Source organism: Amblyraja radiata, chromosome 15 (assembly GCF_010909765.2).
Source record: "Amblyraja radiata isolate CabotCenter1 chromosome 15, sAmbRad1.1.pri, whole genome shotgun sequence".
Taxonomy (NCBI): domain Eukaryota; kingdom Metazoa; phylum Chordata; class Chondrichthyes; order Rajiformes; family Rajidae; genus Amblyraja; species Amblyraja radiata.
Genome location: NC_045970.1, coordinates 41,173,449 through 41,201,328, shown reverse-complemented (window position 1 = coordinate 41,201,328; position 27,880 = coordinate 41,173,449). Strand labels below are relative to the sequence as shown.

Sequence of the window (27,880 nt, the reverse complement as noted above, 5' to 3'; positions counted from 1 at the left end):
ATTTTCACACTTACTAACCTGAGCCCCCCTCCTCTGCAAACCCCCTTTTCCCAGACTCCCCCAGCCCAGATCACCCCTTACCCCCCTCCCTCGTCCAGCTCCCCTTCCTAGAAGCCCCCCATCCATTCCCATCCCCCACACCCCTTCTCCTCCCCCTCCCCAGATCCCCACCAAACCCACCTCCATGCTCTTCAATCTTGTTAATGCAGAACTTGGCCGTTGATTGTGCGGCAGGGTGAATGACCGGAGCCGAGTCACCAAACATGAAGTCGCTGCCCCTGAGGATGGAGCAGACACCGCGCTGGGCCTCCTTACGCACCTGGGGAGAGCAGCAGTGCAGGGGTGTAGTCACGGGGCCAGAGCTCACAACCCCCCCCCCCCCCCCCCCCCCCCACCACCACCATACGATCTAACCCACCATCCCCCCCCCCCCCCTTCCGATCTAACCCCCCCCCCATCCAGTCAAACGCCCAGGTCACCGTCAGCTCTCATCAGCACCGGCCCCTCACCTTTGGTTTGACGTGCACGGTGATACTGAGGAGACCGTGGTAGATTTGCAGCGTTGAGGGGAAGGTCCACACATCCACATCCTGCCGGCGCAGCAGCGTGGAGAGACAGCACACTGTCTGCAGTTGTGGGGGGAGATGTTAACAGAGCACAGACAGCGACACCCCATACCACAACTCCCCACCCCACAACCAGACCTGCTTCACATCAGGTCTTCCCCCCTGTCTAGCCCAGGTTCATCCCAGGACCCCCCCACCCCCCTCCATACCCAGACCACCCTTCCTTCAAATCCTGGACCCCCAGCTCCAGACCCGCGTCACTCCAGGATCCCCTAGCCCTGCTTCATCCCAGGACATCTTCATCCCAGGACATCTCCATTCCAGGACCTCCTCCCTTCCCCCATACCAGCCCTGGATCACCCCAGGACGCCACCCCTCATGTACCGACCCTAGTCCCAACCCGGGGATACGGTGCCCAGCCACTCACCCGCCGCAGTGCCAGCACGGAGCCCGTTCCTGCCTGAGCGGCGAGCAGCCGCATCAGAACCTTCGCTGTTGCCGAGAATTCCTTCCTCAGGACCGCTGCCGGAACACTGTAAGCAGGACGGAGCGAGAGTGAGGACGGGGGCAAGAGGGAGGTGCGAGTGAGGACGGGGGCGAGAGCATTCGGGGGCCTCTGCTCCTCAGTAGGACCAGCCTAACGGGTCACCTCTCCACATGGAGGCAGACACCAGGTTACCCGAGCTGTGACTGGGGCAAGGTTTCCATTGTCCCCATATAACAGTACGGAAGGAACAGGCCGTTTGGCCCATAATCTCTGTGTTGACATCAACACACTGTAATGTGAGACACTTCGTACACACTTCAGGCAACATCTGCTATTATGTGTAGGAAAGAACTGCAGATGCTGGTTTAAATCAAAGGTAGACACAAAATGCTGGAGTAACTCAGCGGGACAGGCAGCATCTCTGGAGAAAAGGAATGGGTGACGTTTCAGGTCGAGATCCTTCTTCAGACTGATGTCAGGGGAGTTGGCGGGTTAGAGATAGAATGTAGTCGGAGACAGTAAGACTGGTGGGAGAACTGGGAAGGGGAAGGGGATGGAGAGAGAAAGCAAGGTCTATCTGAAGTTAGAGAAGTCAATGTTCATACCGCTGGGGTGTAAACTACCCAAGCAAAATATGAGGTGCTGTTCCTCCAATTTGCACTGGGCCTCACTCTGACAATGGAGGAGGCCCAGAACAGAAAGGTCAGATTGGGAATGGGAGGGGGAGTTAAAATGCTGAGCAACCGGGAAATCAGGTAGGTTAAGGCGGACTGAGCAGAGGTGTTCAGCGAAACGATCGGCGAGCATGCACTTGGTCTTGCCAATGTACAGAAGTTGACACCTGGAACAGTGGATACAGTAGATAAGGTTAGAGGAGGTGGAAGTGAACCTCTGCTTCACCTGAAAAGACTGCGGTTGCAGGGGAAAGTTCCTGGGGAGGGGGTGGTTTGCGTGGGAAGGGACGAGTTGACCAGGTAGACGCGGAGGGAACGGTCTCTGCGGAAAGCAGAAAGGGGTGGAGATGGGCAGATGTGGCCAGTAGTGGGATCCCGTTGGAGGTGGCGAACGTGTTGGAGGATTATATGCTGTATGCGATGGCTGATGGGATAGAAGGTGAGGATAAGGGGGACACTGTCCTTGTTGCGATTGGGGGGAGGGGGAGCAAGAGCGGAGCTGCAGGATATCGAGGAGACCCGAGTGAGCCTCATCTATAATGGAAGAGGGGAATCTGCTTTTATGTGCTCATTCAATAAGGCATTGTGCTTACAATTCAAGCAAGAGTGCTCAGAGGAACACACTGTCCTTGTTCACTGAGCATCACACTTACTCACACCTAAAGTGTTCTTACATGCAGTCAACATATTTTCCCAATGGCCCACCAGAGGCATCTTATTCACACTAAGACGACCGTAATCAGAAACACGAGGCATTTTACTCTTGACTTGCACCCTACGCACTGATGAGTCTCAGAGCTCTGTAATGTTTAGACTCACCGTTTCATCGCCAGGCTCAGGAGGTATACAACGGCTGCCACCGACTCCTCAGTCTCCACCGCCTCCAACGTCGTCATCTGTGGAGCGCAGTGGGTAGTCAGAATTAGGGATCACACATGCACGCTATCTATAGCCCACACACACGTTGCCCACAGCCCACACACGGGGATCACACACACACACAATGTCTACAGCCCCCACACGAAGATCACACACACAGTCTACAGCCCACACACGGGGATCACACACACACACAATGTCTACAGCCCACACACGAAGATCACACAGACACACACAGTCTACAGGCCACACATGAGATCACACAAGCTGTCTACAGCCCATGCACGGGGATCACACACACTGTCAACAGCCCACACACTGGGACCGCACACACACACTGAACTCCAGAAAATGGACACAAAATGTCGGAGTAAGTCAGCTGGTCAGGCAGCATCTCTGGCGAAAACGAACAGGTGAGATTTTGGGTCGAGATCCCTCGTCACTGAACTGCAGCCTCGCTCCAGAACCCGCCTGAGCAGGTCTGCTTCTGTCACTTTGACGGTGGTGCTCGTGGGGGAGACCCCAGTCCTCCAGCAATGTGCAGCGGGCAGGGCAGGGCAAGGTTAGGCCAGCGTAGCATCAGCATATAAATGGGACTCGGTGCACTGCCACCAACATCAGAAGCAGTGAGTGACAGGACCCTAGATCTGTGACCTTAATCTTGACTCGGGTGTGTAAGGGAAAGATGTCGAGTCTGATACAGATAGTGAGCACGTTCACGGAACAGCGGCCCAGGCTGAATCAGTATCATGTTCCTATCCGTGCATGTGTGGGAAATACCAAGGGCAGCACAGTGGCGCAGTGGTAGAGCCAGAGACCCGGGTTCGATCCTGACTAGGGGTGCTGTCTGTACAGAGTTTGTACGTTCTCCCCGTGACCTGCGTGGGTTTTCTCCCACACTCCAAAGACAAACGGGTTTATAGGTTAATTGGATTGGTGCAAATGGAAAATTGTCCTTGGTGTGTGTCGGGTAGTGTTAATGTGCGGGGATCGCAGGTAGGTGCGGACCCGGTCAGCTGAAAGGACTGTTTACATGCTTTATCTTTAAACTGAACTAAATCAAGAGCAGCGAGGCTACTGAATACCAACACATGTTCACCCAGAGCTTGGTGACAATGGCCCTGTGAACAGGGCTGATGGGAAACTGAGCTCTGGTACTCAGCGTGAAACTAATATCTTTAAGAATTACCAAGGCCACAATGAGCTCAGGGATGGTCAAGAGGAAACTGGGGAAACGTTCACCCACGTGACATATTGCTGGTGAGGCTGTGAAACAAGTGTATCTGAAACCTGGCCAGCCTGTATGAGTGAAGCGTCAGCCTTACAGCACCAGTCTTATACTGGGAATCCCCTTGCACTGGGCATGTGGCGGGCACAGGGGCAGGGGCCAAGGGGCGCTGGGAAACTCACCAATGCAGCAAAATACTCTGTTTCTGTCTCCTTCCCTCCTTGAGAGCGAATCACCTCAGTGACAGCAGCAAACACCGCACATATCTGTAAAATAAACACATACAGAAAATGTCACGCAGCTGCACACATATCATAGAACCAAAGACTAATGTGAAAAGCAATAGAGTTGCTGCCTTACACCACCAGAGACCCGGGTTCGATCCTGACTATGGGTGCTTGTCTGTACGGAGTTTGTACGTGCTTCCCGTGACCAGCGTGGGTTTTCTCCGGGATCTCCGGTTACCTCTCGCATTCCAAAGAAGTACAGGTTTGTAGATTAATTGGCTTGGTATAATTGTAAAATTTCCCTAGTGTATGCAGGATAGTGTTACTGTGTGCAGTGATTGCTGGTCAGTGTGGACTCGGTGAGCCAATGGACCTATTTTAAAGCCATTTGGCACATGAATCCCATGCAGATCCTTTATATTTCCCACATTGCGTGTAAATACTCTCACAATTCTCTTCTGAATGCCTGTATGATTCTATTCCCACGACAACTGCTGCAGTGAATCCGTCTCCATACTGTGAATCCTCTCCATATCAAGGTTTTGCCCACAACATGCCTGTACGTCCTGATCTCTACTTCAAACTATACACAGGCAACAACTGTCATTTACCCCAGCTAAATCATCGTGGCCTTGAACACCTCTATCAATCAGCATTCCTTGCTGAAAGGAGAGAACGGTGGCAACGAGAATAGATGAGAATCGACAAATGAGTGGGGAAGCTGGGGCGTAAAGGCAGGAACAAGAGGAACATGTAAATAGATATCGTGAGCACAACAGGGCTGGTAATCACTTGGAAAACTCAATTAGGCCTTGCAGAATGAAACAGAGGCAGGTACTATAACATTTAAAAGGTAGTTTTACAGGTACATGGTAGGAAAGGTTGAGAGGGATATGGGCCACGCGCGGGCAAATGGGACTAGATTGGATGAGTATCTTGGTCAGCATGGACGAGTTGGGCCGAAGAGCCTGTTTCCATGCTGTACGTCTCTACTGATGTTCTAGTCCAGGGAGCAGAGATAAAGAACAAGAGCACACTGCTCTTGCATGCTGCACCGTCACGCACAGACTCCCTGCAAACGCTGCCCAAACATTCACCTCCTTGTGGGCAGCAGAGCCGGATTCCCAGTACCGCTGAATCCGGCTGAAGGTCAGGTTGCTGCAGTCCGACAGGCCACTAAGGAATGTGCCGCCGGTTTTCTCAGTGAGGGCATCTCCTTCAGTCTCCAGCACCGACCCTCCTGCTGGCCCCTCCTTTGGGCCGATCGAGAAGCTGTTGGACTGGAGCTCATTGTGCAGCTTCAGCACATCCACAGTCAGGTCACTGGGCCCTGAGGAGCAGAAACACTCAGAGGTAAGGAACATCATGAAAACACAACACTTCTGAAAGTACGAAGATCAGCACTTGCAGAGCAAATACAGAGAATAAAGTCAACTTTAATAAAAAGAGAAGGAGATATTAATAGCACTCTAACGATTCTCCAGGATGAAATAACATTTAAAAGACACTTGGACAGGCACATGGATTCACTTGCCCACACTGGATATATACCTCCTACTTGATCAGAACCTAATTTTCTCTCGTCATCTAGGGTTTCCAGCTCCTGGCAGTCTTGCCCTTCACTTTATAGGAATATATTGGCTTTGATATTTATCTGAAAACAGCCCCTCATCAAGTTCCAGCCACATGCCATCAAAACTGTCCTTTTCGCAATTTGGGGGCTTCAACTTTGGACTAGTGCCATCCTTTGCCATGACCATTTTTAAATTAATAGAATAATGATCACTGGTTCAAACGTATTCCTCCACTAACACTTCAATCTTCTTACTTCCCAATCGTCTTACTTCCCAACACATTTATCAAATTCCACTCCATTCGAGCCCCAGCACAGTGGCGGTCCCAGTCTCCTAGACAGTTCTTGAGAGGTTACACGATTACAACTATAATTCTTGCAGCTATCTGATCCACGTGTTTATTCCTCGCCGTTCTGCTCAATATCGAGGGGGCTTGCAGTTCCGTCCGATCAAAGTGTTTAAGAAAGAACTGATCTACGAGGTGCGGTCAAAGTGATCACCCCTTATTAATTCTCAATCCCACATATTTAGTCCCCCTGGAATCTCCCCTCAGTCCGCTGTCCCCCCCTGATCACAATCCCCTCATCCAACTCCTGTCCCCCAACACTGAGCCCAGCGGCCGCTCCCAACCTCAGCCCTGTCTCTGGAACCTTCCACCTTTCGTCCTCGTCCCCGTCTCCCCCCCCCTGTCCTCACTACCCGGGCCGCAGGCTCCTGTCCGCCGCAGGCCGGTGGACGAGCTCAGAGCACATGGGCACCCGGTCCCCGCCCCCGCTCACCCGCCGCTCGGCTGTAGAAGCGGCTCCGCGCCGCATCGCGAAAGCGGCGGCTCTGCGGGTTGGATTCGCTGCTGTGGCCCTTCTTCCAGCGGTTCAGTTTCTGCTTCACCCCGGGGCGTAAGCGGCCGCTCCGCGCCATCGTCCAGCACCAGGCGACCCTCGACCACAGCAGAGTAGACCCGGCCGCAGAACGTCCGCGCCTCCCCCCGGGCAGGAGCGGTACTGTAGTCGCGACCGCGCCTCCCCCGCGCCGGAGCGGTACTGCAGGCCCGGCCGCTCGATCTGCACACCGCGCCTTCCCCGGGTCGGAGCGGTACTGCAGCCGTGACCGCGCATCCCCCGGGCCGGAGCGGTACTGCAGCCGTGACCACGCACCCCCCCCCCCCCCCCCCGGGCCGGAGCGGTACTGCAGCCGTGACCGCGCATCCCCCCCCCCCCCGGGCCGGAGCGGTACTGCAGCCGTGACCGCGCCTCCACGCTGAGCCTCCCCTTTTTTTTATTATTATACAAGTAGTTTTATTCAAAAAAATATATATACAAATTAGCACAATCAAAGACTGCCTATGTTGACAGTTTTACAAACAACAGATCATCAAATTATTATAACGCCAACTTAATTCAACAAAACACTCAGGGCCGGATTTAGATGAAGAGAGGTCCTAAGCTACTTCACTTGTGAGCTCCCCCCCCACCCCTTCCAATCCCCCACCCCCACGACTAGAGGACCATGACTCCCCGACAGTGACAGTGTGACACTTTTAGATCCTACTGTACATTGTCATTATACAGTTGGTTTTAAAATACATATTGGATTCATCGCGGAGCGGGCGATGCCTTACCTGGATCGCCGTTGGAAGCTCTGGGGTGTTGGGCCTGCTGCTTCAACATCATAGAGCTGTGGTTTGTGGAGCTCCCAGCCTCGGGCAGAGCTGATTTTAATATCGCAGAACCCTGGGAACCCTTTGCCGAGGGCCGCCAGCGTGAATCTCCACCCAGCTCAGCCTGTGGACTTCGGGAGCCGCGATCTCCGGTAGGAAGTGGCCGTTTCGGAAGTCCAAACCGCTGAGAATGTTCTTTTAATGTTAGAATGTTCTAGTGGGAGTTGTGTACAGGCCACCTAACAGTAGTAGTGGAGTTGGGGATGGCATCAAACAGGAAATTAGAAATGCGTGCAACAAAGGTAAAACAGTTATAATGGGTGACTTCAATCTACATATAGATTGGGTGAATCAAATTGGCAAGGGTGCTGAAGAAGAGGATTTCTTGGAATGTATGCGGGATAGGTTTCTAAACCAACATGTAGAGGAACCAACGAGAGAGCAGGCTATTCTAGATTGGGTATTGAGTAATGAGGAAGGGTTAGTTAGCAGTCTTGTTGTGCGTGGCCCCTTGGGCAAGAGTGACCATAATATGGTTGAGTTCTCCATTATGATGGAGAGTGACATTGTTAAGTCAGAAACAAGGGTCCTGAACTTAAAGAAAGGTAACTTTGAGGGTATGAGACGTGAATTGGCCAAGATAGACTGGCAATTGATTCTTAATGGGTTGACGGTGGATATGCAATGGAAGGCATTTAATGACTGCATGGATGAACTACAACAATTGTTCATCCCAGTTTGGCTAAAAAATAAATCAGGGAAGGTAGTGCATCCATGGATAACAAGGGAAATCAGGGATAGTATCAAAACAAAAGATGAAGCGTACAAATTAGCCAGAAAAAGCAGCCTACCAGAGGACTGGGAGAAATTCAGAGTCCAGCAGAGGAGGACAAAGGGCTTAATTAGGAAAGGGAAAATAGATTATGAAAGAAAACTGTCAGGGAACATAAAAACTGACTGCAAAAGCTTTTATAGATATGTGAAGAGAAAAAGATTAGTTAAAACAAATGTAGGTCCCTTGCAGTCAGAAACGAGTGAATTGATCATGGGGAACAAGCACATGGCAGACCAATTGAATAACTACTTTGGTTCTGTCTTCACTAAGAAAGACATAAATAATCTGCCGGAAATAGTAGGGGACCGGCGGTCAAATGAGATGGAGGAACTGAGTGAAATCCAGGTTAGCTGGGAAGTGGTGTTAGGTAAATTGAATGGATTAAAGGCCGATAAATCCCCAGGGCCAGATAGGCTGCATCCCAGAGTACTTAAGGAAGTAGCCCCAGAAATAGTGGATGCATTAGTGATAATTTTTCAAAACTCTTTAGATTCTGGAGTAGTTCCTGAGGATTGGAGGGTAGCTAATGTAACCCCACTTTTTAAAAAGGGAGGGAGAGAGAAAACGGGGAATTACAGACCAGTTAGTCTAACGTCGGTAGTGGGGAAACTGCTAGAATCAGTTATTAAAGATGGGATAGCAGCACATTTGGAAAGTGGTGAAATCATTGGACAAAGTCAGTATGGATTTATGAAAGGTAAATCATGTCTGATGAATCTTATAGAATTTTTCGAGGATGTAACTAGTAGAGTGGATAAGGGAGAACCAGTGGATGTGTTATATCTGGACTTTCAGAAGGCTTTCGACAAGGTCCCACGTAAGAGATTAGTATACAAACTTAAAGCACACGGTATTGGGGGTTCAGTATTGATGTGGATAGAGAACTGGCTGGCAGACAGGAAGCAAAGAGTAGGAGTAAACGGGTCCTTTTCACAATGGCAGGCAGTGACTAGTGGGGTGCCGCAAGGCTCAGTGCTGGGACCCCAGCTATTTACGATATATATTAATAATTTGGACGAGGAATTGAATGCAACATCTCCAAGTTTGCGGATGACACGAAGCTGGGGGGCAGTGTTAGCTGTGAGGAGGATGCTAGGAGGCTGCAAGGTGACTTGGATAGGCTGGGTGAGTGGGCAAATGCATGGCAGATGCAGTATAATGTGGATAAATGTGAGGTTATCCACTTTGGTGGCAAAAATAGGAAAGTAGACTATTATCTGAATGGTGGCCGATTAGGAAAGGGGGAGATGTAACGAGACCTGGGTGTCATGGTACACCAGTCATTAAAGTAGGCATGCAGGTGCAGCAGGCAGTGAAGAAGGTGAATGGTATGTTAGCATTCATAGCAAAAGGATTTGAGTATAGGAGCAGGGAGGTTCTACTGCAGTTGTACAGGGTCTTGGTGAGACCACACCTGGAGTATTGCGTACAGTTTTGGTCTCCTAATCTGAGGAAAGACATTCTTGCCATAGAGGGAGTACGGAGAAGGTTCACCAGACTGATTCCTGGCATGTCAGGACTTTCATATGAAGAAAGACTGGATAGACTCGGTTTGTACTCGCTAGAATTTAGAAGATTGAGGGGGGATCTTATAGAAACTTACAAAATTCTTAAGGGGTTGGACAGGCTAGATGCAGGAAGATTGTTTCCGATGTTGGGGAAGTCCAGAACAAGGGGTCACAGTTTAAGGATAAGGGGGAAATCTTTTAGGACCGAGATGAGGAAAACATTTTTCACACAGCGAGTGGTGAATCTCTGGAATTCTCTGCCACAGAAGGTAGTTGAGGCCAGTTCGTTGGCTATATTTAAGAGGGAGTTAGATGTGGCCCTTGTGGCTAAAGGGATCAGGGGGTATGGAGAGAAGGCAGGTACAGGATACTGAGTTGGATGATCAGCCATGATCATATTGAATTGCGGTGCAGGCTCGAAGGGCCGAATGGCCTACTCCTGCACCTATTTTCTATGTTTCTCCCATTCTGACGTCGGATGGTGACCCCCATATTTCATTCTACCAATGGCCATGAGGGGGGGTGGGGGTCCAAGAGGAGGGGGTCCGTTGGAGACAGGAAAAGGGATCATCAATGGGGTCGAGGACTCCTTCCCATGGAAGAACGGTGTGAGGCGGAGGCGACTGAAGAAGAGCTCCAAATCGCGGTGGGCGATTCATTGAGGTGGGGACGGAGGGGCACAACGGTGAGGCCTCTGCTGAGGACAGACCATTCGGTATCTGAGAGGGGGATGTCACGGGGGATGGTGAACACATGGCAGGGATGGGGGTTGGGGCCGGAGGAAGGCAGGTGAGTGGACTGAGGCCGAGGCGATGTCTGATGGGGGGGGGGGGGGTGGTGGGTGGTCAGAGGGCAGGGGGGTATGAAGACTGTAGTGTGGGTGGGGAAGAGCTGGGCTCACATGGTTTGAGGGGAATGGGGAAGACCCAGTGGAACAGCCACTGAGATTACCAGGGTTGGGGGACTAGCACTAGGACCCAGCGCAGTCAAACCCTGGGGAGTTGGAGCGTGGAAACCTCAGGCCCAGTGCTGAGTCCAGGCTGCAGGTAAGGCGACGGCTGCGGGCTGCTGAAGGGCAGTGGAGTGGAGTCCGGGTCAGCGGGCAAAGCGTAGGAGGTCCGGTGGGCGGATGGTCGGTGGGGCGGCGAGGTTCGACTGGTCCGGTGAGGCAGCGAGGTGGGTAGGCCCCCCTGGCTCTCGAGGCACTAAGCTTAAGCTTGTCTAGCATATACGTAAATCAGGCCCTGAAAACACTCAACCTCCCGCGGCGACCACATGAACACCGTGTGTTCCCTCCAAAGTCCCCGTGGACATGGACGTAAGCCTGGTGTGGCCGTCGACTACCCGAATGGCCATCTTGGCCAGGCGCAGACGGACAGGGAGATTCCCCCTCCCGACCTTCTCCCCTCTGTACCGGGCGCCCAAATATCAGGAGTGTGGGGCTAAAATGTAGCCAAGTCTTGAGGAACAGCCCCTTCAGATATTCGAACAGGGGCTGCAACCTCTCACACTGCATGTACAAATGGAACACGGTCTCTTCCTCACCGCAGAAGTGACAGGCGGCTGGCGAGTCCGTGAACCGGCTCAAGTATCTGTTACAGGCCACAGTCATGTGCAACACTCTCCACCCCAGGTCCCCGATGTAAAGGGGGAGGACTCCCTTATAGAGAGACCTCCACTGAGGACCACTCCCGCCATCAGGTGGTAACACGGACCGCCAGGGCGTGTCCGGACGGAAGACAAGGGCGAGGAAGTGCAGTGTGCAGGAGCAGCCTGTAGAGTATGCTATGAGCAATTCCGACGGAGCAGGGGTAAGCTCGGCTGGAATCGCTCCACGCACACGCCTCTCCTCGATACCCACCGTGACAGTGTGAGGACCGTCCTCCCTCGCAGCCACAAAACTTCCCTCACCCTGTGGAGCAGCGCCCTGGCTGAAGGTGACCAGATTCCTGGCTTTATGTATATCTCCATACAAGCCAGGTAACTCCCGCCCAGTGTGTCGACTGATGCCCACTACCGGGAGCTTTGTGCCCTCCTGAAGGCAGCGACCCTGGCGGAAAAAGTACATCGCCAGCGCGTGCCACCTAGGAATGCCATCTGAGCCTCCCCTCGGGCCGGAGCGATACTGCTGCCCTGACAGCTCCATCTGCATCTGCATCCGCGCCTCCCCCGGGCCGGAACAGTACTGCAGCCCCGGCCGGCCGCCGAGCCTCCCCCGGGCCTGAAGAGTACTGCAGGAGGGACCGCTCTCCATGCACCGCTCCTCCCCCAACAGAGAAGCAGCAAAAGGTGGGGGGGAGGGGGCAAGAGGGGACATTGGTCAATGACTGCGCGGAGCTGTCAATAAATAGTATAGGAAAGAACTGCAGATGCTGGTTTACACCGAAGCTAGACATAAAATGCTGGAACAACTGTGGGACAAGCAACATCTCTGGAAAAAAGGAATGGGGGACTTTCGGGTCGAAAGATGGGTCTTGACTCCAAATGTCACCCATTTCCTCTCTCTGTCGGGGGAGTTGCTGCCAGTCCCACTGAGTTACTCCCAGCATTTTGTGTCCATCTGTCTGCAGATGCTCCTGTGAACAGTAAACCGGCCGTGGGGTCGGTCACACAATGTAACTGTGAACGCGACGATCGTCTTTAATCCAACGCCGAGCCGGGCTCTTCTTCAGCGCTGTCAGGATCAGTTGCTCAGTCTCCCCCCCCTCTTCCCCCAGAGTCCCCCACTCTCCCTTCCCCAGTGCCCCCCCCCCCACTCCTGGACCCCCCTCCCCCACCCTCCCTAGTCTCTACCCGCGTCCCACTCCCCCAGGCCCGATGCCCCTCCTCCGCCCCATCATCTCTCTCCTCAGTCACCAGCAGCTTTTGTTACGTGTGGTATTTTATTTTATTTTATTTAAAAGTGGGTTTCTTCTCTCTCACTCCGTGCTCACTGTCCCGCTCCCGGAGGCGAGTCACTATCAGGGCGACAGAGCAGAGCAACGCAGAGTCCATCAATGGCATTCTCTTCAGTAGCAGCATGACACAGAGAGGCGGGCAGTCACAGACCACCCACCCCTCCACTCCTCCTCTCCCACCGCGGGAACTCCTGTCACCTCCGCACGCTCCGCTTCGCCTGCTTCAGTAAAGTGTCGAAGTCTAAAGATTCGAACTTGCTTTTGCTAGAATAGGGACCGACTTCACTGTGATTAGAGTCTGCAAGGAAAAAAAAGAAAAAGTTACAGGCAGCACACTAACTGGCGGAGGGAGAGGAAAGGGGGGGGGGGGGGGGAGGGGAGAGAGAGAGAGAGGGGAGACAAGGAAGGAGGGGAAGAAGGCAGGGGACAGCAGCAATACCCTGAGACAGCTGGACTAGGGAGGGGAGAGCACCAGACGTCTAAAGACGAGGGCCAGGGCTGTCACGGCGCCAGCCCGAGGCGGCTGTCAGTCCAGGGTTATGTCTGTGCCCGGGTGTCCCTTGATAAGGAACATGTGGTGTCTATGGGCACCATGGGGGGATTTATGGGACCTCTGGGCTCAGCAGGGGGTTGAATGCATCCTGGACCAGGTGTGTAATATAGACATTTGATATTTAGTATATTTGGTATTTAGGGATATTTAAGAATATATGGTAATTTAGTATTTGGGTGTGTTCTTAATTGATTAAATTTATGTTTGGTAAAAAAACTGTACAGCGTCATTGTCTTACCCCCCCTGCCTGGCCACTGTGGGCCTGTGGCTGCAAACTGATGCCCCCGACTCACCTAAGTCGGCATAATTGGTTTTACAGAATTGCCGCCGGCCACCGAAGCAGAGGTCGAAGGGCATCTCGTCGGGCCGTCGCACCGTCTGCCCGTTCTCTATGGCCGCAAAGGCGTCGCAGGTGTAGCGGAACGTGACAAATCCGTAGTTGTCCCTGCAGAGGCAACACCTGTTAGCACTGGGGGGGGGGGGAGGATGGAGCAGAGGAGAGGGATGGAGCAGGAGTGGGGGTGCAGGGAGAGGCCCAAACGGACAAGTGAGCAGGAGGCGTGCAGGTAGAGAGGAGCAGTGGGAGAGTGGGAGACACTGGAAGAGGCACCAGGTGGAGGATGAGAGGATGAATTGGCAGGAAAAGACGCGAGTTGGAGCGGACCGGGGCGGTGGTGGGGGAGAGGGGGAAACGTGCTCACCCCTGCGTTCAGAAGTAAAGGGGGAGAGGGGGCGGGGAGGGCGAGTGGAGGGGAGGGGGAGTGGGGGCAGGGAGGGGAGAGTGAGGGCGGGGGGTGAGGAGGGGGAGAGGGGGAAACGTGCTCACCCCTGCGTTCTGAAGTAAATGTTGCAATCCTCGATTTCTCCAAACACCTCGAATCTTCGCCGCAGCTCCTCGCGTTTCATGCCGTTACGGATCTTCCCCACGTACACCACCCGTCGCTCCTCCTGTTGGCACAGACGGCCCGTGACTGGAAAACCCACCTTCACCCCCACCCCGGGACAGGTCCCCACCCCCACCCACAGCAAGCCGAGAAAGTCCATGGTTGTGAAATCATGCAGTCACTCCTCCCCCGGGGAGAGTTCCTCCCAGCCCGGGGCAGTCTGCTCCACCCCCCCCACCCCCCCCACCAACGACATCTCCTCCCATCGGCCCTCGCCACCCTGAGACAAGGGGGGTGCACCGATTCCAGTCAGGGCAACCATGGGCACAATCAGGACCGGGTTCCCATGGGTGACCACAGTAAGTCACGCAGCACGGACACAGGCCGTTTGGCCCACACCGTCCATGCTGTCCAACCTAAACTGGTCCCACTCGATGTTTGACCAATCCCCCTCTAAGCGTGGGGCGGTGGTCGGGGTCCAGCGTGGAGAGGGGGGGGGGGGGGGGGGGCAGGGCGGTGAGACGTGGGATCGTGCTGTGCTTACGATGGCGAGCTCCCGGCTGCGGCTGATCTTGTGCTCCACCGCCTGGTGCCGCGACGTCCGGTACCGGTGCCTGGGCTCCTCGAACGGCTCCAGCTGCTCGAAGTAACTGCAGGAGACGCAGAGTTACACCGATAACTGGCCTGCGGTGACTGGCTCCGGTAAAATCCGCACCGAACCCCACCCTTGTATCGACCCCTCACCCCTTCCAGCTCGGAGCCCACTGACCGCCGGGGACGGGCTAGATCCTGGCAACGCCCCAAGAAACAGGTTCATCCTGACTCCCCCCCCCGCACCACCCTCCGACAAACAGGTCCACCCTTCTCCCTCGCCGCCCTAAAACGGCTGCACCCTTCACCCACCCTCTCAGAAACAATTTACCCCGACTCCCCACTACTTCAGACACCCACCCAGTAACAGGACCACCCTTCACACCCCACGCCCCAGATATGGCTGCACCCACCACCCACCATGGACATTCCATTCTCCCAGAAACAGTCGCACCCTGACTCTCCCCCTTCCCCCCCCCCCCACCCGTTTCTCCCCCTCACCTCATGCGGACACTGCAACTCTGTGGAGACCTGGACCTCGACCTGGATGCAGATGTGGACCAGGAGCTGGATCGGGAGTACGAGCGGGATCGGGAACTCGACCGGGAATCGGACCTGGAGCTGTGCCGGGAATGTCGTGATCGTCTCCTGCAGTATCTGTGGAGAGGGCGACGGGTCACGGGTGAGGCCTCACACCCCCCCCCCCCCCTCTCACAGCCCCAATAGTACCTGCGCCTGCACCTCAATTTCCCCCTCCCCGTCCCTTACACCCCCTCCCCGCGCCTCTCACTCCCCCTTCCTGCCCCTCATCCGCCTACCCACCCCCTCCCCCTGCACGACCCCGCAGATCATGAGAACTACCCAATTGGATATAAAATTGGCGTAGTGGAAGGAGTCAGAAGGTCAGGGTTAGGAGGGAACGGAGGGGCTATTCAGATTTGGAGACTGTGAGCAGAACATGAGATCATGAGGGTGGAGATGGGGTGGATGGTCACAATCTTTTATCAGACGAGCAGAGTCTAAAACCATAGAGTGCAGGTTTAAGGTGAGAGGGGAAGGATTTTAAAAACTGCTGAGAGGCAATTTTTTCCACACATTGGGTGGTGGATGTACAGAATGAGCTACCAGAGGAAGCTGTAGATGCGTACAATGACATTTAACAAGTATTTAGACAGGTAAACGGACACGAAAGGAGAGTGAAAATGGGAAAGTGGGACAAGCTCATAATTGGTCACAGCCAAGGCACAGCAACGCCTTTACTTCTGGGGAGACTGAGGAAAATCGGCATGTCTTCAAAGACTCTTCAAACTTCTACACGGACCAGACTCTCCACCATCTTCTCCATCTACACTACACGCTGCCTCAGAAATGCAGTCAACATAATCAAAGACTTGTCCAACCCCGGTCACGCCTTCTTCTCCCTGCTCCCGTCCGGCAGATGGTGCAGAAGCTTGAAGGAACGCACCACCAGACTCAGGGACAGCTTCTTCCCTCCGTTATCAGCCTTGGGTGAACGGTCCTTCCATAAGCTCGGGTACTGTCCGATTCACCTCTACCCCATTGCAGACATTGGACTTTGCCAACGGAACTTGGTGATAACCATATTCTGCACTCTGTATCTTCCCCTTTGCTCTACCTATTGTACTTGAGCTTGACTTGATTGTAATGATCTATAGCGTACAAAAATGTTTCATGATGTACCTTGGTACAAGTGACAATAGTAAACCCAAACCTGAACCTAATCTTGGTCGGCATGGACGAGATTGGCTTATGGGCCTGTCTCTATGTGATCTGACTCAGGCTAAAGAGAATGCCCTGGTAGGGCACAATGACATGCATGTTTACGCAAACACGCCAAGATCATGTGATCCAATCACGTGCGCTCATCCCAACACGCCAAGGCCATGAGACCCAATCACACGCATGCACGATCAAGTCAACACACCACGGCCACGAGACCCAATCACACACATGATCGCGCCAAGACCATGAGACCCAATCACATACGATCACGCCAAGACCATGACACAATGACACGCACGACCAAGCCAACAACAACACGCATGACTAAGCGAAGACCATGGGACCCAATCACATGCATGACCACGCCAACACACCCCAAGGTCATTTCCTTGCCCCAGTTCCTGTCAAAAACTGAAAGAGGGGGTGCCTTACCGTCTCCTCTTCTGTGCTGGTGACCGTGACCGCGAGCGTGACGAGGAGCCCGAGCTGGAGGACGTGGAGCAATCCCGGCTGTAGCAGGGGGAGACGTGGGTCTGCGGGGAGTGCCGCGGGGATTCCAGAGAGGTTTTCTGTCCGTGCTGGGCACTGCCGGGTGGAAAGGGGCTAGCGTCCAGGCGCGAGCAGGGGGTGGTATCCACTCTGGCCGCCGGTCCCGAGGCCGGCCCTCGTGGAGAGGGTGCCTCCGCAGTCATGGCCCGGTCGGAGGCCTCGGTGGCTCGGCGGCTCAGCAGGGTGATGGGCTTAATAGTGATGCCATGCTGCCGCCTCACATTCCAGCGGCAGCCCAAGTCGGGCAGGGCAGAGGGAGGCAGGGATGTTGGGGGAAGGGAGGAGGGGGGCAGGGTCTTGCGGACACTGCATGGCAAGCAGTACTCGTGGTCAAAGCAAGGGGCGGGTGTGGGAACGAGCCTGGGGTCAGAAGGCGGAAACCTGAGGTCAGAGGGCGGAGTTCTGGGGTCATAGGGCATGCTGGACGAGGTCCTGGGGTCAGGGGATGGGATGGGTGAGGTCCTGGGGTCAGAGGGCAAGGTGAGTGAAGCAATGGGATCACAGGGCAAAGTGGGTGAGGGCTTGGGGTAGGAGGGCATGATCCTGGCGTCAGAGGGCAGGTTAGGCTTGTTTCTAGAGTCAGAAGTTAGGATGGGCTTGGTTCTGGGGTCAGAGGGCAAGGTGGGTGAGCTCCTGGGGTCAGAGGGCGGGGTGGGTGGTCCCACACACTTGGCCGGTTGGAGCAGCCATCCGAGCGGTGGAGGAGAGGCCGGGGCGATCTCAGCGCTTCCCCCGGGGTGAGCGTCTCCGGCGGTGACGGCCAGCGATGGCGATATCCAGTACTGGTGAGGGGGAGTGGCCGGAGGGGTCAGACCTGCAAACACACACGGCCGTCAGACCTCACGTTTGTAGAACAGCACGGGAGCAGGCCCTTCAGCCCACAATGATACCATGTTAATCTAATATCCCTCCGTCCCCTACATATCCATGTCATAGTCATATAGAGTGTGGAAACAGGTCCTTCGGCCCAACTCGCCCACACCGGCCAACAACGTCCCATCGTCCCTAGTTCCACTTGCCTGCGCTTGGTCCATAACCCTCCAAACCTGTCCTATCCATGTACATATCCAACTGTTTCTTAAACGATGGGATAGTCCCAGCTTCAACTACCTCCTCTGGCAGCTTGTTCCATGCACCACCTATCCTTTGTGTGAAAAAGTTACCCCTCGGATTCACCTTTTCCCCTTCACCTTGAACCTATGTTCTCTGATCCTCGATTCTCCTACTCTGGGTAAAAGACATCTACCCAATCTATTCCTCTCATGATATTGTATACCTCTATAAGATCTCCCCTCATCCTCCTGCACTCCATGGAATAGAGACCCAGCCTACTCAACTTCTCCCTATAGCTCACACCCTCTAGTCCTGGCAACATCCTCGTAAATCTCTTCTGAACCCTTTCAAGCTTGACAATATCTTTCCCATAACATGGTGCCCATACAGGACCAGGACAAAGGCCATGTAGACAAGGTCTCCCCTCGTGCCTCCATCAAACCTCTTGGCCATCTTTCCAAAAAAGTGAAACTCGAGAGAGTGTTGAGGAGATTCAACTGGGTTGGAAGAGTTTAATCTGAAGAAGGGTCTCGACCCAAAATGTCACCCATTCCTTCTCTCCGGAGATCCTGCCTGTCCGCTGAGTTACTCCAGCATTGTGTGTCAAGCTTCGGTGTAAACCAGCGTCTGCAGTTCCTTCCTCCACATAGCATACCATATGCCTTCTTTAGCACTATCACTCTATGCCACTTTCAGAGAGTTATGGACTTAGGCCCTAAGACCCCTCTGCACATCAATGCTGCTAAGAGTCATTAATTGTACACTTTCCCCTTACAAACAGCCTCCCTATGTGCAATACCTCACACATGCTTCCATCCATTATTTCTCCATTGATGTCTATATCCTGCTGTATATTTGACAGCCTTCCTTACAGTCCGCGAGCCCAGCGATCTTGGCGTCATCTGCAGACGCACTAACCAGTCTGCCTATATTTACATCTAGGTAATTTATATCACAAAAAAGAGTCAAGAGTGTTTTTGATTGTCATATGTTCTGAAATGGAACAATGAGATTGCTGCAGCAAAAATATGTTAATATAGCAGTCTGCAGAGTACAGCAGTGGTACCAGCACAGATGCCTGCAGAACTCCACCAGTCACAGACCTCCAGCTACAATTACACCCATGCATTAAAACCTTTCCTTCCCCCACTCTGAGGGAGACTCCCACCGTCCTATCCCCCAAGTGCTCCCTCCCCGAGAAAACCACCCCCCACCCCCGCCCGGAGACCCTAGACTCACCGGCTGTGCTCGCCAGTTCTGCCCCAAACACCTGATCAGCGAATCTTCGCCCGGCCGCCGGCTCCGTCCTGCAGAGGCACCGAGAGTTAAAAATCAACCACTTGCCCGCCGGCCTCTCAACCACCCCCCACCCCCTGACACCCATCGGTATCTCGCCCGGCGTCTTGCATGCCTCCCCCCGTCCTCGCCCACCCCCATATGCTCTGGTTGTGTCACTTCTCATTGCCTTCACTCCTGCCCATACTCCACCCCACGTGCTGTCAGCCACCCCTTTCCACCTGCACCCCACTCCCCAATGATGGACTCATAATGCAGTGTGCACATCAGTCCAGCTCCGGATTTCACTTGCATTGCCCCAACTCTACCCCCCCCCCCCCCCCCCACACCAGTCATGCTCCATGCACCCCCTGCACACTGTCCCCAGTCACCCACCCCCCCCACGACTCCTGTGACCAGCCCCCTCCTCTCACTCACCCAGTGCTCAATACGGACGGCTCCTTTCTCACTGGAAACAAGACAAGAGGCATTAGACCACCAGCCGGCGGTTGGCCCCAGCTGCTCACCCCTCCCCATCAAACACCACCCCACCCCCACCCACCCACGTCTGACCCACTGTCACCTGCTCCATCCCACCTACCAACTGCTGCCCAGTGCACAAACAGTGCTCCCCCACCCTCCTGCCCCACTCCCCTCATCCTGCATGGTGACCCCCACCCGCCCATTCCACACGACCCCCTCCCCTGACCACTGCCAAACCGCACCAGGCACTCCCCTCCAGCTCACCACTGTCCCCAACCCATGCAACACCACTCGCCCCCCACCTGACCCACTCCCCTCATCCTGCCCGGTGACCCCCCCCCCCCCGGCGACAGACGAAGCTCCTCACCCTCAGTCACTTCAAACTGTTCCAGCAGACTCATCAGGTCTGCAGCCTCTATACCTGTGTGGGGGAGAGGGAGGAACCGTCAGTGACTATGGATCAACCCCCTCCCCACAGAGGGCCACCACTCACGCTTGTCACCAGCCAACAGGCACAGATGCGGTCCTCCCTCATCCCCCCCCCCACCCTCCCCCCATACGGGTCCCACCCGTGTCTCTGCCCCCCCCCCCCCCCCTTCAAATCTGTCCCACCCATGGCACCGCGTCCCCTCCCCAGTCCCCTGAACTCCTCTCCCCTCCAACCACTCCTCATCCCTTCGCCACGCCTCACCTTCAACGCCGCTCATGGCTGCGATCTTCTGCACGGCTGCAGCTCTGCTCCGGCCGGACTCCCTTGCAGCAGCCCTGCTGCACCGCTGCTGCGATGCTGTGGGCCGGGGTGGCTGGGCCTTTGGGCCGAGGCTCGGGGCAGGCCCTCTGGGAGCCGGGATGGGGTCAGCCTGGGTCAGGAGGCTCCGTCTGCCCCCCAGAGCAGGGGGGGGCAGCACCCTTGAGGGAGGGGCCGGCACCGCTGGGCCCAGGGGCCGAGGGGAGGTTCCCACAGGGGGGCTGCGGGCAGCGAGCGGGTGACCAAGGCACCCAGGGGTATGGGGTGGGTGGGGACGGGGCAGAGCAGTGGTTGGGTAGGAGAGGGTGGGGGCAGGGCGGGGGCGGGGGAGGGGCAGGGCAGGGACTGGGTTGGGAAGGGGGTGAGTTGGGGTGGAGTAGGGGAGCGGTGTGGAGGTAGCAAGGTGGCAAAGAGCAGGGGCAGGGTGGGGAAGAGGGAGGGTGGGGTGGAGGAGAGGGGGTGGTAGAGTGGGGTGGGAGAGAGCGGGGTGGGGGAGAGCGGGGTGGGGGAGAGAGAGGGCCGGGGGGTGGTGGGGGAGAGGGGGATGGGGGAGTGCAGGGTAGGGGAGAGTGGGGTGGGGGAGAGCGGGGTGGGGGAGAGAGAGGGCGGGAGGGTGGTGGGGATGGGGGAGTGCAGGGTAGGGGAGAGTGGGGTGGGGGAGAGAGAGGGCGGGAGGGTGGTGGGGGAGAGGGGGATGGGGGAGTGCGGGGTAGGGGAGAGTGCGGGCGGGAGGGTGGTGGGGGAGAGGGGGATGGGGGAGTGCGGGGTAGGGGAGAGTGAGGGCGGGAGGGTGGTGGGGGAGAGGGGGATGGGGGAGTGCGGGGTGGGGGAGAGTGGGGTGGGTGAAAGGGAGTGCGGGAGCGGGGTGGGTGAGGGCTGGGGAAAGTTCCAGAGAAGTCGCCATGACTCGACTGGAGTGGACTGGGGTGTGAGGTGGAGATGGAGGCAAGGTGTGGGTGGGCAGTACAACTGTGGTGGGGGCAGGATGGGGACAGGTGACAGCAGGGGGCTGGCAATGGGGATGGGTGGGGCGGATGTGGCGTGTCGCTGGTGTAGTCAGTGTGGGGGTCTGGCCCCAGGCCAGCGCTGGGCCGGAGCCCTGGCGTGAGGCCGGTGGGACTGACTGGTCTCCAGCCACCACATTGTCCAGCGGCAGGACGCTGAGCTCGCCCTGGACGATGGAGTGGATCGGCACAACGGGCCAGGCATGGGCGGGGGGACGCGAGCCGGGCCGGGGGACCCGGGAGGCGGGGGAATCCTCCCCTTGCTGCCTCTGCTGCAGCCGCTGCCGGTACTGTTGCAAGCTGATGGGACGTTGCCGGTGCTCTCCGCTGGGTGGTGCTGCGGGTGGTTGGGCGATCGGCCCAGGTGCGGCAACGGGAGCGGCCGGAGACAATGCTGGTGTGGCGACCCCGGGAGGGGGGTCCAGGCTGGGGGTCGGTGTGACTGCTGAACGCTCTGCCTCCTCCAGGGATGGGGACAGCTCCTGTGGGGCCTCAGCGGAGGCCAGGGGGTCTGAGGTGGGAGGGGGTTGTAGGGCTGGGGAGGGGTCTGTGGGAAGGGGGTCTGATGTGGGAGCGGGCTGTAAGGCAGGGGAGGCGGGTTGGACCTCTTGGGCAGGCAGAGGCTCGGCTACGACCACTGCCCCCTTGCAGGGGCTGGGGTCACCCGCTCCAGACCCGCTCTGGGGAGGGGTTCCGGCCCCTGGGGGTCTCCTGCTCGTCACCCCCCGTCTGCCCCTTCCCCGGCTCAGGGTCCGGCCCCTGCTTGGCCCTCCCTGTGCTGTGTGAGGGGGTGGTTCGGTCTGCGGGCGGCCATGTGCAGGACCCTCCCCCGCAGTGACCAGGAGCTGTGCCCGGCGTGCTGACCGGGTCAGCGGGGCAGTGGCTGGGCCCCGCGTCTCCCCGGCTCTCGCTAGACCGGCCACCTTCCTCGGCCGCCCCCTCCTCCTCCTCGCCGGGGCATCTCCCTGCTGGGGGGCCGCAGGCACGATGCTCGGGCCCGAGGGTGTGCCAGATCCCGTCTCCACCGCAGTCCCAACTCCATGAAGTCCAGGCAGAGTCTCTGGGGCCAGTCCTCCAGCCACCAGGGGCACTGCGTCAACCTCCTGGCCCTCACACAGGAGGGCCGCTCGGCCCGTTTCCAGCTCCTCGTCCTCCTGCACGATCTGGACGTCCAGCTGGATGGTGTGGTGCTCGGCGGGCAGGCAGTACGGGTGCACGTACCGGACCAGCTCTGGAAGCGAGACGTTCCCGACATTGATCACACACAGCGAGCTCTGGTCAAACATCAGCCCTGCGTCGTCCTCCAGCCCCACTCCGTCTAGCTCTGCCTCCAGCTCCATGCTGGCGTCCATGTCGTCCGGCTGTGGACCCAGGCTGGCACCGGCCGGCTGGCTGGCGTCAAGGCTGCCCTCCGCATCGCCGGCATCATGCGGTGAACTCTCCTGCCCAAAGCTGCTTCTGATGGTCCTCTCCGAACACCTGGACAGTCCCCGGGGAACGGCCGGGTCCAGGCAGGTGAAGAGATCCTTGGCTGCATCTGGGAACGAGGCCCACGAGTGTCTCCCGACCTGTGGCAACAGAAGCAGGTGATGTGACGGAGCGTGGGACCGGGGGGGGGGGGGGGGGGGGGCAACAGGGTGGAGGGGCGGGGGGGAAGTGCATCCTCTATAAGGATGGGGAAATAGTTGTTTAATAGTATATTTAATATTGAAGAATATTTGTTTGACGTATTATAGTGGTTGGTTTTATTTTGAATTATTCCATATTGTACATATTATTGTAAATAATTGAATAAATTATTTTTAGATTTTAAAAAGTGTGTGGGGGGGGGGGGGAGGGGAGAGCAGGCGGCGATGGTGTGGATAGGCAGGGCAGAGAAGGGTGGCAAATGTTTGGTGGTGTGGGGGCCGGGGGAGGGGAGGGGTGGGGGGAGGGGAGAGTGGGCAGTGGCAGTGTTGAGGGGAGGGGCGGAGGGAAGGGGATGAGAGGGAACAGCGGGTGGCAACAATGTGGTGATGTGGAGGCGGGGGGGGGGGGGAGGGGAGAGGGATGGAGGGGGGAATCACAAGGGCAATGGGCCGGCTAGTCGGAGGTCACACCGATGCATACGTCTGCATGGTTAACAGTCGCCAGAGGTAACCCGGTGCAGGCCCTGCCCCTCTCACCCCCAGCAGACTGTCGGTCGTATCCTTCTGCGAGGAGAATAACTGGGTGTCAGGGAGCGTGTCAAAGGGTGAGGGATTCTCATCATCGACCGTGTCCAGTATCTCGGTCAGGGCCGTCAGTAACGTCGCTTCACTCTCCTCGTCCAGCGAAGACTTACTCTGTCAACAAAGCAGCTCCATTAGGTGACACGCCAGGCGGTGGGTTATTGATGCACGCGAGGTTCACCGCCTCCCTCACCGCTCGCCCCCACGGACACGGCTCAAACCCACCCTGATGTGGGGTGTGGGTTCACACTGATGTACCCCATCCTGATGTGGGGTACCCCACTCTGATATGGGTTGTGGGGTACAACACTGACATATCCCACCCCGAGCAGCCACTCCTATCGCCGTTGCGCTGCAAGTTTACATACATCCAAACATACATGATGTACACCTGCCCCGTGCTCCCCACTCCAGCTCCACACCCTAGTAACGGCCACTCATGGCTACGCAGATCATTTGGGAAGCACGGACTCGGTGGACGAATGAGTAGCTAGAAGTCCAAACATCGGAAACTCTAAACACTGGAATCTCACAGCGCTCGGAGAATACCAGACACCAATACGGCACGGTGGCGCAGCGGTAGAGCTACTGCCTTACAGCACCACAGACCTAGGTTCAATCCTGACTACGGGTGCTGTCTGTATAGAGCTTGTACGTTCTCCCCGTGACCGCGTGGGTTTTCTCCGGGTGCTCACTTTACCTCCCACACTCCAAAGACATGCAGGTTTGTAGGTTAATTGGCTTTGGTAAAATTGTACATTTTCCCCAGTGATCGCTGGTCGGCGCGGTCTCAGTGGGCCCAAGGGCCTGTTTCCATGCTGCACCTCAAAAATAAAATCAACCAACAACTCCCTGACACAGGGAATCCAGAAAGTTCTTTGCATCATGAGCCGAGGATGAGTGAAGTGGAAGGACGAGAGGGGACCCCAGGATTCACAACGGACAGAGTTGTGAGTGACCTACCTCTGCTGGTGACGAGTCTTCAATGATGGAGATGATTGTCTGATCGGCATAACCATGAAGAGCTCCCAGAATCCCTCCAGTGTCCAGCCCGCTGATGCTGAGGTCAGGAAGTATGTGGCCATGGTAACCATCCCCACTGGCTTGCTCCTGCAAATCCAAAGCACACAAAAGGAAGTTGTTCAAAAGCCTCTCGGCACATTAGCCTTCATCGGTCAGGGTACTGAGTGGAGAAGAATGTTATGTTACAGTTCTACAAGAACCGAGGCCACAGTTGGAGTATTGTGTTCAGTTTTGGTCACTCCACTATAGGAGAGATGTTGTTAAGCTGGAAGGAGTGCAGAGAAGTTTTACAGGGACTTTGCCAGGACTCAAGGGCCTGAGCTACCGAGAGAGGTTTGGCAGGCGTGGACTTTAATTACGCAGGAGGATGAGGCATGATCTTACAGAATTGTATAAAATCACATGGGGAATAGACTCGGTAGATGCACAGAGTATTTTAGCCAGAGTAGGGGAATCGTGGTTTAAGGTGAAAGGAGAAAGATTTAATAAGAATCTGAGAGGGAATTTTTTACCAGAAGGTGGGGCTGCCAGAAGAGGTAGTTGAGACAGGTACCATAATAACATTGAAAAGACACTTGGGACAGGTACATGGACAGCAAAGTTTAAATAATATAGGTCAAACGTGGGCAGTGGGATGAGGGTGGATGGGTCATCTTGGTCGGCATGTGCATGTTGGGCTGACGGGCTAGTTTCCGTACTGTACAATTCCATTGATCTACTGAACAAGCTGAACCATGTCATAATTTTTTGCAAAACAGCAGGCTAAAAGTCTTTGGGAGGCAGTGATGTAAGAGACAACCTGTATCTAGTTGAGATCACCTCCCTGTTCACCCTCTCCACACCCACAGCTCAGAGACGGCACCTCATCCTTCCTGCCAATAACCTGTCCATCAGGACAACCCAGCATTAGACTGCTGCACCCAGACACAACCGTGAAGCGCCACACAGCAGACACACACTTCTGAACGTCCGCTTAATAAAGCTGCCTGAGGTAATTCTGGAATACATTCTGCTGTCCCTAGTCAGTCTGCATTCCTGACTCTGGGTTCAGAGTTTATGCAAGTAATGAGCAATTATTTATTTTCTTATTTGGCAGTCCTAAATGCAATCTGAAGGGGTGACCCCAAATATTTTTCCAGGATATCAGCTGGGTGGAAGGCTTCAGTTATGAGAGGACGGGCATTTTTACACGGAGTGCAGAGAGGGAAGCTGACTGTGGCAAATGATGGTGTCCGTGGGCGGGGGTGGACAATGAAACATTTCCCAGCGACAGAGACGTGGAAAGCCCGAGAGCGGCTGGAGGATGGCATGGCGAGGGGGAAGGCAGAGACTCGCTCAGCCCCAGATTAACAGGGCCTGGAGCGAGGGTCCAGGGCAGGGGGCTGAGTGGCCGGGCAGTCACCGGACGCAGCCACGGTGGGGTGTTCCGGCCCTCAGAACGGCAGCTCAGCCTCAAATGAGTGATGCGACACCCGGCGGAGGGGAGGCGGTACCCCGGGCGGAGAGGATATGGGGGGGGGGGGGGGATACCGGGACGGATGGGGATGTGGGGGAGACACCCGGTCGGAGGGGCAACCCAGGCTGGTGGAGGGGATAGCCGGCGGGGTGACACCGCCTCAGGCCGCAGCCTGGCCTCTCGCGGGCCCAGGTGTCCACTCCGGCGGCAGCCACGTGTCATCGCCGCCGCTCCCGGACAGACAGGCCTCGGCCCCGGGCGCAGCCGCCATCTCCGGCCCCGGCACTACCCACCGGCCCGGCTGGCTCCCAGCCCCCGGGACCCAGCACCGACCCCACCCCCCCCCCACCAGGCCCGGACACGGACCCCCGGCGCTTCCCAGGCCCCGCCCCGCCCCGCTTCTCCGGCCGCACACGTGTCACGGCCACGCCGACTGCGGGGCTCCTGCGGACGGGGAGCGGCTCTGCTCCACCCCGGGGCCGCTCACACTCGCCCCATCAATCGGTCGGTCACTCACCGACAGGGCTGCTACTGCAGCGGCCGTGAGGCTGCGGCTCCGGGTCGCGGCCGCCCACCACGCCGCCATCTGCCGCCACCCCGGCCTCTGCCTTCCGCTTCCCGTGCCGGCGAGCCCGCCCACCTCTCCTCACCCGCCGCCCCCATTGGTGGAAAGGGCCGTCACTCACCTCCACGCCCCGCCCCATGCACTGCGCAGTCGCGGCCCTCCATGCTGGCCACGCTGCACAACCCAGCTTGAAGTTGGCATCAGAGGAGTGGTCTGGGGACGGGGGGAGGGACACACAGACAATTGCAGAAGCTGGTTTACACCGAAGATAGACACAAAATCTAAGACACAAAATTGAAACATATAAGATTGTTAAGGGCTTGGACACGCTAGAGGCAGGAAACATGTTCCCGATGTTGGGGGAGCCCAGAACCAGGGGCCACAGTTTAAGAATAAGGAGTAAGCCATTTAGAACGGAGACGAGGAAACACGTTTTCTCACAGAGAGTGGTGAGTCTGTGGAATTCTCTGCCTCAGAAGGCAGTGGAGGCAGGTTCTCTGGATGCTTTCAAGAGAGAGCTAGATAGGGCTCTTATAAATAGCGGAGTCAGGGGATATGGGGAGCAGGCAGGAACGAGGTACTGATTGAGAATGATCAGCCATGATCACGTTGAATGGCGGTGCTGGTTCGAAGGGCCGAATGGCCTACTCCTGCATCTGTTGTCTATTGTCTATTGCCTAAAATGCTGGAGTAACTCTTCAGACTCCCACAACCCAGGGTGTCAGAAATTATGGGGAGAAGGCAGGAGAATGGGGTTAGGAGGGAGAGATAGGTCAGCCATGGTTGAATGGTGGAGTAGACTTGTTGGGCCGAATGGTCTAGAGGAGAGATAAGACTTTGCCTTCCATCACAGTGAGGAGGAGATTCGCTGTGATGGGTGTTTGTGTAAATTGTGTTGTGTCTTGGTTCTTCTTCTTGTTTGTATGACTGCAGAAACTAAATTTCGTTTGAACTTCTGGGTTCAAATGACAACAAATAAAATCTAATCTAATCTAATCTAATTCTGTTCCGATCACATGAATTTATAGTCCTGTCTGCCCGTATTTGGCCCATATACCTCTAAACCACACTGCGTGAAAATGTTAGGAAAGAACTGCAGATGCTGGTTTACACCAAAGATAGACACTACAGGCAGCATATCTGGAGAGAATGAATGGGTGACATTTCGGGTCAAGACCCTTCTTCAGACAATGTTACCTCTCTGCTCCCTT

At 55.9% G+C, this 27,880-nt stretch overlaps 2 protein-coding genes across 2 annotated transcripts in view; both read right to left on the bottom strand.

Annotated features, from left to right (window-relative positions):
- Window positions 1–6,698, bottom strand: part of rrp12 (ribosomal RNA processing 12 homolog) — a 40,543-nt gene extending 33,845 nt beyond the window's left edge. Inside the window, exons 1-7 of the mRNA XM_033034238.1 lie at window positions 6,415–6,698; window positions 5,159–5,391; window positions 4,017–4,100; window positions 2,547–2,623; window positions 994–1,099; window positions 510–626; window positions 181–319 (exon numbers count right to left, since the gene is read on the bottom strand). Coding sequence (XP_032890129.1) covers window positions 181–319; window positions 510–626; window positions 994–1,099; window positions 2,547–2,623; window positions 4,017–4,100; window positions 5,159–5,391; window positions 6,415–6,553 — 895 coding nt within the window. The 5' untranslated portion in view covers window positions 6,554–6,698. The remainder of the gene's footprint in view (window positions 1–180; window positions 320–509; window positions 627–993; window positions 1,100–2,546; window positions 2,624–4,016; window positions 4,101–5,158; window positions 5,392–6,414) is intronic.
- Window positions 6,699–12,506: 5,808 nt separating this feature from the next.
- LOC116981415 (peroxisome proliferator-activated receptor gamma coactivator-related protein 1-like) lies at window positions 12,507–26,712 on the bottom strand. Its single transcript, XM_033034469.1, has 14 exons — window positions 26,622–26,712; window positions 24,589–24,735; window positions 23,581–23,739; window positions 21,208–22,983; window positions 20,355–20,901; window positions 20,031–20,084; window positions 19,619–19,649; window positions 19,145–19,212; window positions 16,736–17,666; window positions 15,062–15,217; window positions 14,514–14,619; window positions 13,912–14,033; window positions 13,379–13,530; window positions 12,507–12,830 (listed from the first exon to the last, which is right to left on the bottom strand). Exons 1-14 carry the CDS (start codon window positions 26,688–26,690, stop codon window positions 12,727–12,729), a joined length of 4,422 nt encoding a protein of 1,473 aa, XP_032890360.1. The 5' UTR covers window positions 26,691–26,712; the 3' UTR covers window positions 12,507–12,726.
- Between the last annotated feature and the right edge of the window lie 1,168 nt (window positions 26,713–27,880).